The sequence below is a fragment of the Enhydra lutris genome, unplaced genomic scaffold (assembly GCF_002288905.1).
Source record: "Enhydra lutris kenyoni isolate GAN:26980312 unplaced genomic scaffold, ASM228890v2 scaffoldscaffold30, whole genome shotgun sequence".
Lineage (NCBI taxonomy): Eukaryota > Metazoa > Chordata > Mammalia > Carnivora > Mustelidae > Enhydra > Enhydra lutris.
In genome coordinates this window covers 5,798,593-5,817,167 of record NW_019154114.1, presented here as the reverse complement: position 1 = coordinate 5,817,167, position 18,575 = coordinate 5,798,593, and the positions used below count along the sequence as shown (strand labels likewise).

At 41.5% G+C, this 18,575-nt stretch overlaps 1 protein-coding gene across 1 annotated transcript in view; it reads right to left on the bottom strand.

The window, feature by feature from the left end:
• Positions 1 to 18,575, bottom strand: part of LOC111153063 (transport and golgi organization 6 homolog) — a 197,320-nt gene that overhangs the window by 75,982 nt on the left and 102,763 nt on the right. Inside the window, exon 15 of the mRNA XM_022511863.1 lies at positions 1,166 to 1,306. Coding sequence (XP_022367571.1) covers positions 1,166 to 1,306 — 141 coding nt within the window. The remainder of the gene's footprint in view (positions 1 to 1,165; positions 1,307 to 18,575) is intronic.

The window sequence follows — 18,575 nt, the reverse complement described above, 5'->3', positions numbered from 1 at the left end:
CTCTCTCTGCCTGCTTGTGATCTCTCTCTGTCAAATAAATAAATAAAATCTTTAAAAAAAAAAAAAAAAAGAAATTAGCAGTTAAAGTTAAGGCAATGTCTTATGGCTGGCTGCTTGGAAATATAGGCTACAGAAACATTAGAACTTTGAGAATTGATGGAGTTCGCTTTGAAATGCCAGAAGACTGTTTTGGAAATAGGGCTAATTATAGGGACATGTGAAGTTACTGGGACCAAGCCTCCAATGCATTGGGCTCCCTGCTCAGCGGGGTGTCTGCTTCTCCCTCTTCCTCTGCCCCTCCCCCTGCTTGTGTGCTCACACTCTCTCAAAATCTTTAAAAAAAATATAAGAGAGCAATCTTTCTTCTTAGCAAAAGATAAAAATTTACTGAGCCTATACAGTACACCCAATACTATTCTAAATATTACCTTATTTAATCCTTACAAAAAGCCATATGAGGGAAGTGCTATTAATATCTTCACACTCTATCCTAGGACACTGAGGCACCAAGAGGTTAAGAAATGTTCCCATGGTCACATGGCCAACAGCAGCCATTTGGGATTTGAACCCAGGTACTGTCTCAAGAGCTCATACTCTTACTTACTACTCTCAGTTTATGTAGTCTGGAGCAACTTCCTTTGAGTTGGTGGGTTCGAATCTTGACACCACTTTAGTTAGCAGCTGAATGAGTCTTGGACACACTGCTGAAGGTCTCTGTACACAATTTTCTCATCTATAAAATGGGTCTAACAACAGCCTCTCTACACGATCTGTTGGGAATATTAGATGGATTTTATAGGCAGACAAACTAGCACACAGCAGCCATTCAACAAGAGTTAGCACTATTCCTTCCCTGTCTGACATTCCTCTTCTTTTTATGCTCGCTGCTGCTCAGCAAGTGTGAAACTTCTCATTCCAACTCCAGTGAAAGTCAGGTCCCAACATAGCTCAGGAGAGGAGACCAAGCAGTGGTAGGAAGATGGGCACTACAGCTGCAAATCCCTTGATAGGCATGTGGACATTTGCTAAATCCCTGAACAGGAAGTAGTTCATCTCGTCCCTGAAACTATCCTCACCAAGCGAGCAGAAGAAACCTCCAAGGTACACAGAGTTGGGTTCAAAAGCCACGCTGCCCCCTCCCTTTTCCAGATGACGGAAAACTCACCTAAGGCTCTGACAATTCGCATCAGGACTTCCCCAACTTTCATTCTGGTCTCCGCTGTGTGCTTGTCTTTATCACTGTCATACTGAGCCAACAGGCCAAGCAAGATTTTCTCAGGGTATGCATCTGAGAGCAAGGCAACCCCTGGGATTAAAAATAAAAAGAAAGGATTCGTTATGATTTAAAGTTGGAAGGCATATAAACCCAGACAGCCTCTGATGGGATGAACACGGAGACACTTAAACCCATCCCTGCAATTCTACCAGGAAGAGCCGCCCTTTATTTGGAATGACAACATAGTGAGTGTGAAGAACATCGGTCTGGGAGTTCAGACTACTGGATTTTTCTGGTCTCAGTCCTATATGAGCTCTAAGATCATTTCCAACACTGATTCTGTGATTTATGGATGCTAGAGTCTAAAAGCAGAGGCTAGATGATTACATACTGTGGCAGGAATTCACACAGCAGCAGGAGAAAACTGGATTAAATACCCTCTAGGGAGCCCTCCAAGTCTGAGACTCCAAGGTTCTCTGACTACCATCATCCCTGCCAACATAGCAGCCAAAGCACGGTAGCACTTCCTGTCTCTGCGGCAGTTCTCTGTTCCAATATGAGTACTCTCCATACAACTGTCAACGAGGAGAGTAATTTCCACAAGGAAATATCTTCAGAGGATTCTGGGCATGATCAGTGGAGACCCATGCTTATGGCTGAGTTCCCTGATGAGAAATGGGGAAGGTCCTGCTCTTGAGTCCATATTCCAAGGACAGTAATAGACCCCCGCCTTATCTGCAGGGAATACGTTCCAAGACTCCCAGTGGATGCCTGAAACTGTAGATAGCTCCAAACACTCTATATTCTTTGTTTCTTTCCATACATACCTACCTATGACCAAGTTTAATTTATAAATGAGACACAGTAAGAGATTAACAACAATAACTAATAACAAAATTGAACAACTATATGTGAATGGGATCTTTCTCACTCTCAGAATATCTTATTGTACTCTACACACCCTTCTTGTGCTGACGTGAGATAATAAAATGCCTCCACGATGAGATGAACTGAGGCGGATGACAGAGGCATTGTGACAGAGTGTTAGGTTACAACCGACCTTCTCGTGGTAAGTCAGTCAGAAGGAGGCTTATCTGCTTCCAGACCACAGGTGACCTCAGGTAACTGAGACTGTGGGTTGTGGAAAGCAGAACTGCAGGTAAGTGGGGACTGTTGTACTTGCTGATCCCTTCTGCCATCAAGTTGGTACCTCCGAGTTAGGTAAGGATCTGAGCCCCGCCCCATATTGAGCAAACTTCACAGGGGTGGAGAGAGGAGGGGAGATAAGACCTAAGATAGAGGGGTGCCTGGGTGGCTCAGTGGGTTAAAGCCTCTGCCTTCAGCTCAGGTCATGATCTCAGGGTCCTAGGATCGAGCCCCGCATCAGGCTCTCTGCTCAGTGGGGAGCCTGCTTCCTCCTCTCTCTCTCTGCCTGCCTCTCTGCCTACTTGTGATCACTGTCAAATAGATAAATAAATAAAATCTTTAAAAAAAAAAAAAGACTTAAGATAGAATCAGAAATAAAGACCTTGGTCTCAAAACTATACTAATACAAGTTCTGTTACTTGGGTGGAACACATTATACACTTCTAAAGAATAGTAAGGAAGAAGAAAAGAAAAACAAACAAGGGGAGGAAATACAGGTTTCAAAATACATGCAGGGGGAAAATGCTTCCTTTTACCACCTCTACTTCAACTACTCTGGTCCATTATTTGCGGCCTGCTGCTTTTCTTTTCTTCCCCAAGAGTCTCTGTGTTTTACCCTATGCCCTCATTGCAGTTGGAACCGCCTGGTTAAAACAAGTCAGGCCCCAACATTCTTCTGCAAAGCCCTCAGTGGTTTCCCTTCTACCCTGAATATGAGCAACCCCCCACCGCCACCTGCCTTTGTTCACTCTCTGACCTCATCTTTTACCATATATTCTCCCTTGCTCACCGCCCTCAGCAATTCTGGTCTCCTCACTGTTCTTGGAGTAGATCAAGTTGCTTTGGGCCCATGATCTTCCCTGGCATCCCCTCTGCCTAGGCTGCTCCTCCTCCAGGCAGGCTTACAGCTTGCTCCCCGAACCCCATCATGTCTCTGTTCAAGTTATCACACTTATCACATAGAACATAGAACACAGCAGCCTCCTTCCCCGACCAATCTTTAAAATCCCCTTCACCCTGCTTCACTTTTCTTCACAGCACCTATTATTACCTGGCATGGTATCTAACAGTACGTGTTTATTTACTGACTGCTCTCCTCCTTAGAATGTAAACTTTACAAAGTTACAGATTGTTTTTTGTTGTTCTCTGCTGTAGCCTCAATGTCTAGAAGAGTGCCAACACATAGCAGGTGCTCAGTACCTACTGTTCTACTCAGTATGTACTTGTTCAATGAATTCATAAAAAGGCTCAAAGGTATAGTCCTGATAGAAATCTCAGGAATTAAGCAAGAGAAGACAGGGAAGGAGTAATAGAAATGCTAAAGAGAGGAGGGGTGAGGGGATGGGTGAGCCTGGTGGTGGGCATTAAGGAGGGCATGTATTGCATGAAGCACTGGGTGTGGTGCATAAACAATGAATCTTGGAACACTGAAAAAATAAAATTAAATTAAAAAAAATCCTTAATCATTTTTCATCTGAATTTACCAATCTCCCATTTTATTTTTTTAAAGGTTCTATTTATTTATTTGACAGAGAGAGAGAGAGAGAGAGATCACAAGCAGACAGAGAGGCAGGCGGGGGGGGGGGGGCCGGGGGGAGGGAAGCAGGCTCCCTGCCGAGTAGAGACTCCAATGCGGGGCTCCATCCCAGGACCCTGAGATCAGACCTGAGCCGAAGGCAGAGACTTAACCTACTGAGCCACCCAGGCGCCCCAATCTCCCATTTTAACTTGACACTCATGCAGGCAAAGTCTACATACTATTTTCTTTTTTCTTTTTTTTTTTTTTTTTTTAAGATTTATTTATTTATTTGATGGGGCACCTGGGTGGCTCAGTGGGTTAAACCTCCTGCCTTCAGCTCAGGTCATGATCCCAGGGTCCTGGGATCGAGCCCTGCATCGGACTCTCTGCTTGGCAGGGAACCTGCTTCCTCCTCTTTCTCGCTCTCTGCCTACTTGTGATCTCTGTCTGTCAAATAAATAAAATCTTTATTAAAAAAAAAGATTTATTTATTTATTTGAGAGAGAGAGTAAGAGAGAGAGAAGAGGGGCAGAGGGAGAGACAGAATCCTGAAGCAGACTCCCTGCTGAGCGCAGAGCCAGATGGACGCTGGCCCGGATCTCAGAACCCCGGGATCATGATCTGTGCTGATAACAAGAGTTGGATGTTTAACCAACTGAGCCACCCAGGCGCCCCTATTTTCTATGTTATAGGTTGTGATTCCATTGTATTATGACTCAGATAGGCACAAAGGCAGTACACCTGGTGAGGGCTGCACCTGTCTGCCTCTTTTTTACCTTCCCCACCCCTATCTTTTCATTGCTTCCAAAAAGCCTGGAAAGTCCCTGCATGTGGTCCTAAGCCACATCTTCCTTTATGTGGCCTCCAATTTTATATAAGCAGAAGCTCTGCTCTTAAGGAAGTTTCAGACTATGGCAGAACCTGAATTAGACAGTTACCCTGTTGGCACAATGTGACCGTGCACTTGTAGTTAGTTCCATAATGCAAAATGATGGGGAAGTTCTTGGAGGTCCAAGGTGGAGTTAAAGATATTTTGCATGGGGAGAATGTCTGTGGCTAACAGAAAGATAAATAAATTGTTTACTAAGGGAGAGAAAGGAAATAGCTTCCAAATCTTCCAAAAAGCGCAAAGCAAAAGTGAATCAGTAGTTGGTAACTGGCGTTCTGGCAGCCATCGTATCACTGACAACTGCAAGGCCTGGTGTATATCAGAGATCTATGGCAATCAGAACTACTTCTCATCAGAAGTTCCCAAGTCAGAAATCTGGCAGATTTGTTTGCTTTTCGGAATATAGCTGTGATTTTATAATGGAGATTGGTGGGAAAATGGGATTTGGTTTATAAAACTTTGATCTATATCTAGCTTTTCTGAAAAACATTTAATTCTAAGTCCCTCCTACTGTCATTGATGCCTATTTTCTCTCATTAATCTTTAGCAGAAAATAGTTATTTACTTCTCACAACATATCCTGCTATATACGTCAAAACCAAATGAGCTCTTGATTTCTTTTCTGTAGCAGACATACATTTTGGTTGCACACAGCATCTACTCTGTCTTCTGCTAGCAAAACCTGGTGGTCCCTTGGGAACTATCTCTTTCCTATCCTTAGTCTCTGTGGTGTAAGTGGAGCTAACTACCAGCTTTCTCCCCTTCCATGTGTAAACTCTTATCCCAGGCTGGCCAGTTAGGACATTCCATCCCATGCCCACGCAATGAGGGGCTCAGGACTGGGCAATGAGACTCAATTCTGGAGCTCACATTGGAACTACTGGGAAAGAGAAGCTCTTTTTCCCCACTCCCCTGCTGAAATTATTAGCCTGGAGCTGCCTGTGACCACTATGGGGAGAAAACCCACCCAAAAATAAAGTCGACACAGAAGAGGGTCAAGCCAAGAGAGGGAAGGAAAAAGGGAAGAGACCTGATGTCACGCTTTGAACCTCTGGATCCAACTCTATTTCCACCCACTAAACTCTCTGCATACATGAATCAAAAAAATATCCTTTTATGTATATGCCAGTTTGATTTTTTTTTTCATCCAAAGGAATCCTAACACATTCTTCTTCAGTTTAAAAAAATTTTTTGAAATTTTTACTCACTTACGTACTTTTCCTATAATGCCAAACTTTTCATTCCACTAGGGAGCTTTAAATTCTTCCACTCCTGCATTAAAAGGTTGCCAATAGCAAAGCCCAGTTTCCTTGCTTCCCACAGTCCCGTGTTAGCGATTGTTTATCTTCTTGATGGCCCTCTCACTGTTTGAGTTTTACCTTCTAGGACACAGTTGCTACCTAGGAGTTTATAAATCCCTAGAGGACAAGGGCAGCTCCCGCCTTACTCTTACACCAAAGCAGCAAAGAGAATCACATACGATGGTTAAGACTGTGTAACAATTAAAGAGATGAAATTTTGTGCGGCTGTTTTTGCTTCTTATTTGAAAATGAATTTTGACAATGAGGAAGCAGGGCCATAACCTTCACATGACCCTTGATCCCTCGCACTTGATAACTCCTCTGTAATTTAAAAGTGCGGTAATTTCCGGGTCAGCACAGGCTTCAAGGAAACATGACACATCAATTCCTTTGGCAAAAAGAACCAAATGACTGTGTGAGAAATCCCTGTTCCTGCTCTGATCACAGGAAAATGACTACGTATTTCAAGATGTGGCATAACAGATAAGTTACACAGAAAGTAAAGGTGAACCTAAAATGGCCAAGGTTCATGAAAACATTCTGATCTGGATTTTCAGGCACAGCATAGGATATAGGCAAATTAACTCAAGTGAAAAAAATATTAATAAAAGCACATTATGCATCAAAATAGAGACTGACAACTTTATAAAACAACCATTTGTCTCCCCAAAAGACCTTCTTCGCAAAGCTGGAAATGTATTCTAATCCCAACAGTGTTGACTTCAAGATGATTCCTCAGCAAGGTGTTCAGTGATTCTGCAGACCTTCAGCAGTAAAAGGAGCCTAGGTGTAGTCTTACCTTCACAATGGTCTTGCATTGCAGGAAAGATAACTCTTTTCTAGTTTAAGTCTTTACTGACTGGCCCTATCCCAAGAACCTGCTAAGCCAATCTCCATTTTAAAATTAACCTGCCTTATTCTCCCGGGCACGTAACAACCTACCTCCCAAAATACCCACATCAACCTGGAAAACCACCTACTCCCTCAAACTTCTCAGATATTTCTGCTGACAAAACTGTAAGAAACACAAAACCCCACATATTGCGTGATTCCATTTACATGAAATGCCCAGAATAGGCAAATCAGAATAGACAGAAAGTAGAGTTAATGGTTACTTAGGGCTATAGGAAGTAGGAGGAAATAGGGAGTGACTGCTAATGGATGTGGAGTTTCTTTCTGGAGCAATAAAAACCTTCCAAAATCTATTGTGGTAATGGGCACATACTCTGTGAGCATACTAAAACCACTGAATTGTACACTTTAAATGAGTGAATTGGATAGTATGTGAAATATATCCCAAAAAGTTATTATTAAACAAATATAAAAGCTTTTTCATATCTATCCATTTGGGTTTCTAGAATAGAAGAAAAAAGGAGAAAATAATATAGCTCATCTTAAATATAAAGGGAAATCTGGTGCCACAAACAAAGTATCACCTTCCTTTTGCATTCAAATCTATTTTGGTTGCCCCTGTAGGGTGAGGGTGGACAGACAGCAAAGGATTTTTTTATCTGGATGGGGAAAAAGGTCAACTACTTGACATTTCACAAAACCTAACATGTTTAAGAAAATATATTTTGCTAAAATTCTAAGTTCTATGTTAAGCCAGAAACTCTAGGAATTTGTCCTAGCAGCTATACTAGCACAAACAGAAAATTATTTACATACAAAATCATCGCTGTAGTACTACTGGTAAAGAAAAGACTGGAAACAAATTAAATATTTATCAATAGAGGACTGATTAAGTTGTAGTCAGTCAAATAATGGGATAGAATGTATCCATAAAAAAATTAAGAAGCTTTTTAAGAACTGTTATGGAATACATTCTAAGATCTACTGTTAGGTAGAACGCAAAGTGACAAACTATGTGTACAGAATTCAACTATTTCTGTACAAAAGGGAAAAACACTCATAAAATATTTCTGGAAGGATACACAAGAAACTCATGATATTGGTTGTTTCTGGGGAGGGAAATGGGGAAAGATATGAGAGAAGAAAGTTTTTATTCTGTATCTTTTTGTACCTTTTGAACTTTGAACCATGTGATGTATTATCTATCAAATATAAATTCTAAAAATGTAAGTTGAAAAAAGTCTGTGATAAGGGACATGGTCTTTTAAGATAGACCAGCCTCTTTTAGAGCCAAGAATGTAAAAAGAATTTGCAATCAAGTGTTGTAGAATGACCACAAATGTTTCTATTTTCTTCCTCTTGAACTACGAAAGTAACAACTGAGGAGTAAAAAGGGTATAAACCCAAAGACAAGAATAAAGAGAACAGGACAGGTGTCAAAGGCTGAGTCTGTGTAAAGAGAACGAAGATGGAACAACATAATGACACATATTCAATATGGCTGTGAAATCATTTGGAAGAAGTGAGCAATAATTACATAGAAAACTAAACAAAAGGATAAGGAAGACTGAACTAGGCTCAGCAATGAGTAATACCCAAATAGTCAACAGTAAATACAGCCTAATGAGGTAGCCAAAAATCGATGCAGAAATGGCAGGAGGGGAAGGACACGGGTGTGCATGTGTGTGTAAATGTGTGCATGTGTTAAATCCTCATCCAACATACTGAAAATGAGTAGATAATGCCCAAAGTTTTTTAAATCAAGAGAAATATGGGATGCCTGGCTGGCTCAATCAGAGGAGCTTGTGACTCTGGATCTCAGGGTTGTAGGTGCGAGCCCCATGTTGGTATAGAGATTACTTAAAAATAAAACCTTTAGGGGCGCCTGGGTGGCTCAGTGGGTTAAAGCCTTTGCCTTCGGCTCAGGTCATGATCTCAGGGTCCTGGGATCGAGCCCCTCGTCGGGCTCTCTGCTCAGTGGGGAGCCTGCTTCCCTCTCTCTCTCTCTCTCTCTCTCTCTCTCTGCCTGCCTCTCTGCCTGCTTGTGATCTCTGTCAGATAAATAAATAAAATCTTTAAAAATAAAATAAAATAAAATAAAATCTTTAAAGGAAAAAAAAGAAATATGTGTGAACATTCTATTTATAAATGGGAAGGTAATCACTAGAAGAAACTATTTAAAAAGGGGTGGGAAAGGAATGGTTATCTTTGGGGACTGGAACTGTGAGGGGGAAGAAGCAGGGCAGGAGATAAGCTTTTTGACTCATTACAAACTATGTTCAAAGTAATTAATGAAAGTAAGTTTATTTTAAAAACTAGAAAGAAGATAAAAAGCATATTAACGTACAGAGGAAGCACAGTGAAAGAACACTGATGCGTAAGAGAAGAGGTCAGGCACAGGAGACTTTTCCTTTGATTACAAAAAAATCATCACTGATCTGTACCTGTCCTCTCTTGCGCTTGATGACACAAAGATACGAAAGGCTAAAACCTGAAGAGAAGGAAAATACCCTTCCTTAGCAGGGTTCTTCAGTTGTTACACTTGAGACCTTTCATTATGATGAAAGCCAACAATAATTTCAGCTCCAAGAATCCAGGAAGTTGCACAAACTGGGGAAGTTGGTTATTAAATCAAGGAAGTGTGGGGAATTCAACTGGATGGCCGGTCTGTCTTTGTAATTACAGTAAATGGCAATGTCTAGATGCCAATTTGACGTTAAGTTTCTCTACAGCTCCAAAGCTGTGCTAAGTGTGGACAAGCCCCAACAAATGTATAAAGATTCAATATGAGTGAGTGTTATCCAGGCCTGAAGAAAAAACAGGGTTAGACTAATAAACTGTCACAGTTAACAGCTAAAGATCTGGGAGAGCCATACCTAGGGTTTATCTCTTTAAGTCAGGATCGAAATAATACATTCGAAGTGTGCCTGGGTGGTGTAGCCAGTTAATCATTCGGCTCAGGTCGTGATCTCAGGGCCGTGAGATCGAGCCGCATGTCAGGCTCAGCATGGAGTCTGCTTAAGACTCTCTCTCCCTCTACCCTCCATGCTCTTGCTTGCTCTAATAAATCAATAAATCTTTAAATAATAAATTCAAATACTAAAATAATGCCAATGTGTTTTGCTTAAATTGTTCTCTATTTCCCGTTTTTGAGGGGAAATGTTAAAAGGAGTGCATCTCTATTTGCTCATAGTTAACTATACTTGCTGGAAACCAGGTGGATCACAAATTATTATTATAATAAACAAATACCTAATAGCAAAGACGGTAGTAACATTCCGAATATTTACTGAGTGTTTTCAACATGCCAGACTGTTCTAAGCAATTTTAATGCATTCATCCATTTAATGCTCCCAAGAGTCCTTTCAAGTAGGTGTTATTATTATCCCTAATTTTATGAAAGGAGAAGCTAAGGAACAGATGGGTGAAAAATATGACCCATGATATTTGGCACATGGCAGAGCAGAAGTACGAATCTGCACTCGGCTATGCTATGGGGCCCCCAGCAGCAGTGCCGGGGAGAAAGTAACTGCTGGAATAATACTAGCTTTGCAAATCCTAACCCCAAAGATAGCGGACCTTATACTTTCAAGTATATGAAACGGCCTTACTCCATAAAATATATTTTTTACTGAGCTCCAAGGTCAGAGGAAAGAGAGGCACTCTGCACTCTGCATCCCATAAAAGAAAGCCAGAATTCTCTAGACTCTAGTGAGTCTAGTGGGGCTTCATAGGGACTGCTTCATTCCTACTCAGTATCTTTATTTAGCCTGTCACAAAGGGAGGTGAGTGATGTTAATGAAATTCACAAACGATTCTAACTGGAGATGCTGCTGACATTAGTGGTAATTGAGGAGCTGTACAAAAGGAAATTGGGAACTTGGATTTTCAGGAGTTCCAGTTTTTAACCAGTAATCCTCAAACACCTCCATTCTACTCGATACTGCAAGCCCCCTAGATCATCTTATTCTACCCTCCCCAAATGCGCAAAATCCAAAATATCCCTCAAAAGCTTAGAGTCCACCTTGTCAGAGCTGCCTCTATCAAACTCCCGTGGGCGATAGAGAGGAAGGGGTAAGGAAGAGAACGGAGGAAAACGGAGCCTCCAGAAGCCGCCACCATCAAGGGTTCTGTTCTATGTGCAGAAACACGAACAAAGCTGCCTGAATACTGGCTGAAGGCAGAAGTGAGGAAGGAAGGACAGGAAAATAGCAATTACCTCTGCTTTCGGGGTAATCACTGCCTTACGCATTCCAAGAAACCCACATTTCAGCTGTTCCAGGGTGAGAACTAAAGAAGCAGGATATCATTCCTTTAATTCTCTTTATGTAACTTTCCAAGAGTAAAAAAGGACATTAACATTCTCTTTATTTTTTAAAGATTTTTATTTGAGAGAGAGAGAGCACAGGACAGAGCAAGAGAGCACAAGCAGGGTGCGGGGGAGGAGAGTGGCAGGCAAAGGCAGAAGGAGAAGCAGGCTCCCTGCTGAGCAGGGACACCCTCCCCACCCCCCCACCCCCACCCCGGGCTTGGGACTCAATCCCAGGACCCGGGGATCATGACCTGAGCTGAAAGGCAGACGTTTAACCAACTGAGCCACCTGGGTGTCCCAACATTCTCTTTACGGTATCAAACATTTACCGGTAAAAAAGAAAAAAGGGCCTTCCAATTTCCCATAAAATAGTGAGTAGTTCTCTTTTAGCTGACTCTTGATAAGAAAATAAAACTCTTGGGGCGCCTGGGTGGCTCAGTGGGTTAAGCCGCAGCCTTCGGCTTGGGTCATGATCTCAGGGTCCTGGGATCGAGTCCTGCGTCGGGCTCTCTGCTCAGCGGGGAGCCTGCTTCCCTCTCTCTCTCTGCCTGCCTCTCTGTCTACTTGTGATCTCTCTCTATCAAATAAATAAATAAATCTTTAAAAAAAAAAAAAGAAAAAAAAAAGAAAAGAAAACTCTTTACATCGCCTAAAGACCCCAAGATGGGTGGTCCTGGTGGGAGGAGTACAAACTAAACTGCAGACTCATTTTTGCCAAAGTTTTCTACCGACATTTCACCCCAAGCACATGCGGAGAGAAGATGCAGAATCAGCAGAGCGGACTGATGCGTCAGGTTCTCCTTCATCTGAGGGAGCCAAAGCCTCCCCGGGGAGTTGTCACCTGGCCTGCAGCTCCAACAAGACAGGGCTGATCTTTCCCGTTCTCCAGTGTCTCAGGGCTAGGAGACTTGCTCTGCGCTTTGGGCACCAAGCAGTGACACAGGTGAGACACGAATGCTAATGAAATTGCTCCTTTTTTCCTGTGTTAAGCCTAGCACAAGCCCTGATGAGAGGATTAGGCGAGTCTCTGTGACAGGCACTCCAGGCTAGGACTTGCTTAGAAAGTGTCCGTTGTCAAGTCAGTAACCATGACATGCAGGGCTTAAACTGTAGTTTCATACGGAAACCAGGCAGAGCTACTATAAATCTCACCCAAAGAGCCCCTTCTCCCCTGATAAAGGCACATACACACACAAACACTCCGCCTATAAACCTAGACATGGGCCTTCTAGGAGTCCACACAGTCCTCAGGTTAAAATCCCTGTGCAAAGTAGGGCACCCATACAGGGGAAAGGAGAAACCTTTAAAAAATTTGCGTGCACAATCAGAAGAACGTTTTTTATTCCCCTGGTGGCATAAATAATACATGGTCACACTGAAAGATTCAAATACTAGAGAAAAGCAAAAGAAGAAAGTAAAATAAAAATCACCTTTGGGAGGTATGGTAGCATTGAGGACTTAAGGGGAGAGAATCTCTCTTTAAGATAATGAAGATGTTGTAAAATTAATTGCGGTGATAGATGCACAACTCTGTGAGTATACTAACAGCTATTGTATTTTACACTTAAAAAGGGCATACTGTATGGTATATGAATCATATCCCAAGTAAGCAGTTTTGTTTTGTTTTTAAGTCACCTGAAATCAACACAAACATTTTCACACCCTCTCATTCATACACCATTTCCTAAGTCACACACACACATACACACACATACACACACTCTCTCTCACACAGTTTTTATTGTGGACAACTTCATTTTAACAGCTTTCTTTTTAAAGGGAGGATGGAGGGGCCCGTGGGTGGCTCAGTCAGTTAAGCGTCTGCTTTCAGATCAGGTCACGATCCCAGGGTCCTGGGATCAAGTTGGAGTCTGCTTCTTCCTCTGCCTTGGCCTGTCTCCCTCCCACTTGTGCACTCTCTCTCTCTGAAATAAATAAATATTTTTTTTAAGAAAGTGAGGATGGGGGAGTTTATCACCCCAGATGACATCACTTTTACACTAGGTAACTTGAGGTGGTTCAACAATAACACTGAACACTTCAATAGTAATATTATAAGTAATAGCAATAAGGATGATAGAAAAAGGATTTCTTTCAGTTAAAAACACGGAGATAGGGAGGCATCTGGCTGGCTAGGTCAGTGGAGGACAGACTCTTGATCTCATTGTCATGAGTTCAAGCCCCACATGGCTATAGAGATTACTCAAAAAAAAACCAAAAACAAAAAAACCTTTAAAAAAGGTGGGGAGGGGCACCTGGGTGGCTCAGTTGATTAAGCCACTGCTATCAGCTTAGGTCATGATCCCGGGGTCCTGTGATGGAGCCCCACGTTGCGCTCCTTGCTCAGCAGGGAGCCTGCTTCTCCTTCTCCCTCTACTTGCTACTCTGCCTGCTTGTGCTCTCTCTCTGCCAAATAAATAAATAAAATTTATTTAAAAGGTCGGGGGGAGAGGAGTAAAAAAACAAAAAAACCCAAAACCTAAATCAGTTATGTAAGAATATATAGAAGTACTCTGCAGCTATGGCATAAACCATGTCTGGAAAACATCTTTAAATAAAGGCAATGGAAAAAATTCTTTCATGCTTTCACCTATTAATAGAGTATGTACTATGTGCCAGATACTGTTACTAAGTGATACAAATATAATAGGACAGTGCCTGTCTAGAGAAAGAGACAAATTAGCCAATGATTATAAGACAGTGCGGTTGAGGGGCACCTGGGTGGCTCAGTCACTGTCTGTCTGTCCTTGGCTCAAGTCAGTCCTAGGATCCAGCCCTGCATCTGGCTCCCCCGGCTCAGCAGAGAGACTGCTTCTCCCTCTGCCACGTTCCCTACTCATGCTCTCTCTCAATCTCAAAAAAAAACCAAAACAAAACAAAACAAAAAAAAGTGTGGTAGATAGTGCGAGTTAGGAATAATGAGAGCTTAGGGAAGGAGGAGTCAAAAAAGGGTGTAGGGCAGGGTAGGGCTTGCTGGAGAATGAGCAGGAAAGCTGTGCAGCAGAAGGCAGTAGGTCCTGCAACTCCGAGCTACGTCTGGGCCCAAGAACTAACAGTGTAATTATTCAGTGTGGAAAAAGTTCCAGAGAAATTTTAGTCAGAACTACACTAGGCACCCACCTCCTACTTATGTCTTAGCGTAGATTCCCCAAACAGAAATAACAGGCTCCAAAGGCATGAACATTTCAAAGCAACATTGCAAAAATGTCCCCATTAGTTTTCCCACCAAGAGCAACCAAGGGTGCCTCAGTGAGCACTGGGTAGTCTCATTTAAAAGACAAAACCTTGTTTTTTGAAATGTCACAAAAAGTTACATTTAATTATTATTTTAATCTACCTTTCTTTGCTTATTAGAGAAGTCAAATATTTTACCAAAATTAGTTTTATTCCTCTACCATGAATCGCCTATTTATTTTTATCCATTTATGTACTGGATATTTTTATCAATCTCTGTGAGCTCTTTATGTAGTGAAGGCATTAACTGTTTGCTTGTCCCTTCTCTAAGAAACAGGTTTACTGAGATAGAATTCCCATGCCATAAAATTCACCATTTATTTATTTATTTTTAAGATTTCATTTATTTATTTGACAGACAGAGATCACAAGTAGGCAGAGAGGCAGGCAGAGAGAGGAGGCAGCAGGATCCCCGCTGAGCAGAGAGCCCGATGCGGGGCTCGATCCCAGGACCCTGGGATCATGACCCGAGCCAAAGGCAGAGGCTTTAAGCCACTGAGCCACCCACGTGACCCAAATTCACTATTTTAATGTGTGCAATTCAGTAGTCTTCACTATATTCATGTAGTTGTGCAACCAGCATCACTATTTAATTCCAGGACATCTGTATTACTGCGAAAAGAAACCTCCTACCCGTTAGCAGCCATTTTCTTTCTCCACCCAGACTCACCAGCTCTAGGTGACCTCAAATCTACTTTCTGTCTTTAAAGAATGATGCTTGTCCTTTTTGTTGCCAATTTTTCTGTATTATATTTTGCATTTTAATAAGGCTGTTTTTGACATAAATGAGTTTTAAACTTTTAAGAGATCAAATCCATTAATCTTTCCTTTTTGACTTCTCCATCAGAGACTAAATATCGTCTCTCTGTGTTACACCCAGCCTAATTTTTTCCTTTCTACTTTCTGGTTCATTAATTCTCTCTTCAGGTGTGTCTGTTGTAAAACCCATCCACTGAGTTTTTAATTTTATTTATTCTATCTTTTTATTTTCAGACATTCTATTTTTTTTTTTTTCCCCAACTCTGCTATATCAGTTTTGGTTGTTTCCTATCCCTGAAGATATTTTCAAGTTTGTCTTGCATTTCTTTTACTATCCTAAACCTGGTTACTTCATAATTCGTGTGTAACAATTCTAATACCTAAAATCTTCTGGGATCTGGGATGCCTAGGTGGCGCAGCCATTTAAGCATCTGCCTTCAGCTCCAGGTTATGATTCTGGGGTCAACAAGCCCCAAGTCAGCTTCCCTGCTCAGTGGGAAGTCTGCTTCTCCCTCTGCCCTCTGCCAACCCCCACTTATTCTCTCTCTCTCATTCTCTCAAATAAAAGAAATTTTTAAATAAATAAAATAAAACCTTCTGAGATCTTGTTTCCTTGTGCTTGGGTATTTTGTGACTATGTACTCATTATTGTTCATAATGAAATGTAAAATAATTATTATGAGGAGTGAATGGGGAGTTATTGCTTAATGGTTATAGACTTCTGTTTGGGGTGATGAAAACGTTTTGGAGGGGTGCCTGGGTGGCTCAGTCAGTTAAGCGACCAACTCTTGGCTTCTGCTCAGGTCATGATCTTGGGGTGAGGGGTTCAAGCCCCGTACTGGGCTCTGCACTCAGCAGGAAGTCTGTTTTGGATTTTCTCTCTCCTCTCTCTGCCCCTCCACCTGCTCATGCATGTGCATGCTGACTCTCTCTCTCTCTCGCTTTCCCTCAAATAAATGAATCTTAAAAAAATTTTGGAAACAGATAGTTATGACACAACATTGTGGGTATATATGGTTAAAAGAGCAAATTTTATGTTATATATATTACCATGATAAAAATGTTTTATTACTAAAAAATTAAAAAATAAAAAGAAATTATTAGGGGGGGGGTTCTTTGGGGTCTAGGATGAAGGTGCCTTCCTCCATAGGAGATACCCTTTTGTTTCCACAAGATACGCACATATATTACCACTACAGAAATTTTAAACTCTACGGCCTCTGGGTGACTCATTTGGTTAGGCATATGGCTCTTGATTTTGGCTGAGGTCAAGATCTCAGGGTCAGGAGATCAAGCCCTATGGCAGACTCCAATCTGGACATGGAGCCTGCTTAAGATTCTCTCTCCTTCTCCCTCTGCCTCTACACTGCCCAACTCCCACACACTCTTAAAAAAGAAGAAGAAGATGAAGAAGCAGAAGAAGAAGAGGAAGAAATTTTAAACTCTAATTCCCTGCTTGAAATTTCCTAGATTCCCAAAATGCAAATTTGCAGAAGATGTAGTCCATTCAGTGATTACATCTCAGGGCCAGGTTTTCTTTCCTTCCTGCTTCCTCTATTTAATGTCAAGACAATGCCCTCTCCTCTGATCTACCTGAAGGTGTATTTTTTTAAATAGATTTTTATTTATTTATTTGACAGAGAAAGACACAGTGAGAGAGGGAACACAAGGAGGTGGAGTGGGAAAGGGAGAAGCAGACTTCCCCCTGAGCAGGGAGCCCTATGTGGGGCTCGATCCCAGGACCCTGGGATCACGACCTGAGCCAAAGGCAGACACTTAACGACTGACCCAACCAGGTGCCCCCGCAAAGGTGTATTTATTTGGGGTCTAAGCTTAAAGTTGGAGGTCTTCTATTACACTCCCCACTTCAAGTTGGGTTTGGGCCTTCATCTCTGCAACTCGCCCTTCAAAGCCTAGAAACTCACAGCTTAATTTCATCAAACGCCTTCAGGGAAAATGAAGGTTCTTATGATCAGCTTACCTTTCAGGATCCTGTCTTTTTCTTAAGATGTTGGTTTGGGCACATCTGTGCTTTCTTGTTCGTTCTTTAATGCTTTTTAAATATTTTAAATGTTACCCTACATAATGATTGTTTCCAGCTCAGTTGGCTTGTCATTATCAGAAATGGAAGGCATAAATACATTTTCTTCTGGGTTTTGCCAACTTTGATTTTAAAACGTAATGTCTTAATTCACCTGACAAATACGGTACATGTTGAGGTTTCTTTGTTATTAGTAATGGTTAGCATATCGTATTTTCCACAAATTGTTATCCTACGAAAGCATCTTCACTCCTGAGGCCCCCCCCCCCAAAATGCTGTCTCACTGAGCTTAACGTGAATTGAAGTTATTTTCACATTTTATAATTTTTGACCCACTGACCTAACTGATCCTCTCAGCAACCTAATAAGTGTTACATGTCTCGGCTCCTAATACATGCTGCTGAGAGATCAAACATGCTGTGCCACTAGAGAAGCACAGTTAAGAGAAGAGCAGGGTGGCTCTCTGAGCTGTCATTTTCCTTGTATGTCCTTGTTACGAACAGCATCTGGACAGACACATCCGGATGAAATTTTGCTACAAATTTAACCATTTGGTTGCTGAATTGCAAGGCAAGAAACAATGAACATGTTCAATTTTATCTGATTAGAATTCTCAGAATTAATAATTTTGCAAACTGAATCTCTTTATAAACTAAATATAGAAAAGTTATTATTATGGTCTGGTTTCTAAGCAACCATTTCATTAAGAAAAGCTCCACTTGGGAAAAACATCTGTTTGTCAGTAAGGTTTCTGCTGTCATCATATGATTTCATAGTGAAAAAGCCATGGTCACCCTGTGCCTCAGTAATCCCCAGTTGTGAAAAGGTCAACAGGGGGTACTACAACAAGGGGAGCCATCTGTTTCAATCTCTGCTAGTCCCAGAACCTCATTACCATGAAACAAGTCAGTTTTTCTCAACAGCCACATAATTTAAAAACATTATCTTCTGATTATAAAAGCAATAAATTTTCATACCATAAAATGTGAAAAATACAAGAAAAAAAAGCATGAAGAAGAAAATAAAAATCACTTAAGTTTTTGACACCATATTAAATTTCATTTCAAAAATGGATTCTATTGCTAAAAAAAACTATTTGAAAACCACTGGCCACAATTAACTCCATATGGGTTTTACCTTTTTCATCTGCAATGAGGATGTTTTTCATAATGGTTAAGGGCTGTGTGTTGAAACAGAGCTTGGAGATAGACATTTGTTGTTGCTTTAAAAGCAACAGAACCGGAGCACCTGGGTGGCTCGGTTGGTTAAGCGGCTGCCTTCGGCTCGGGTCATGATCCCAGAGCCC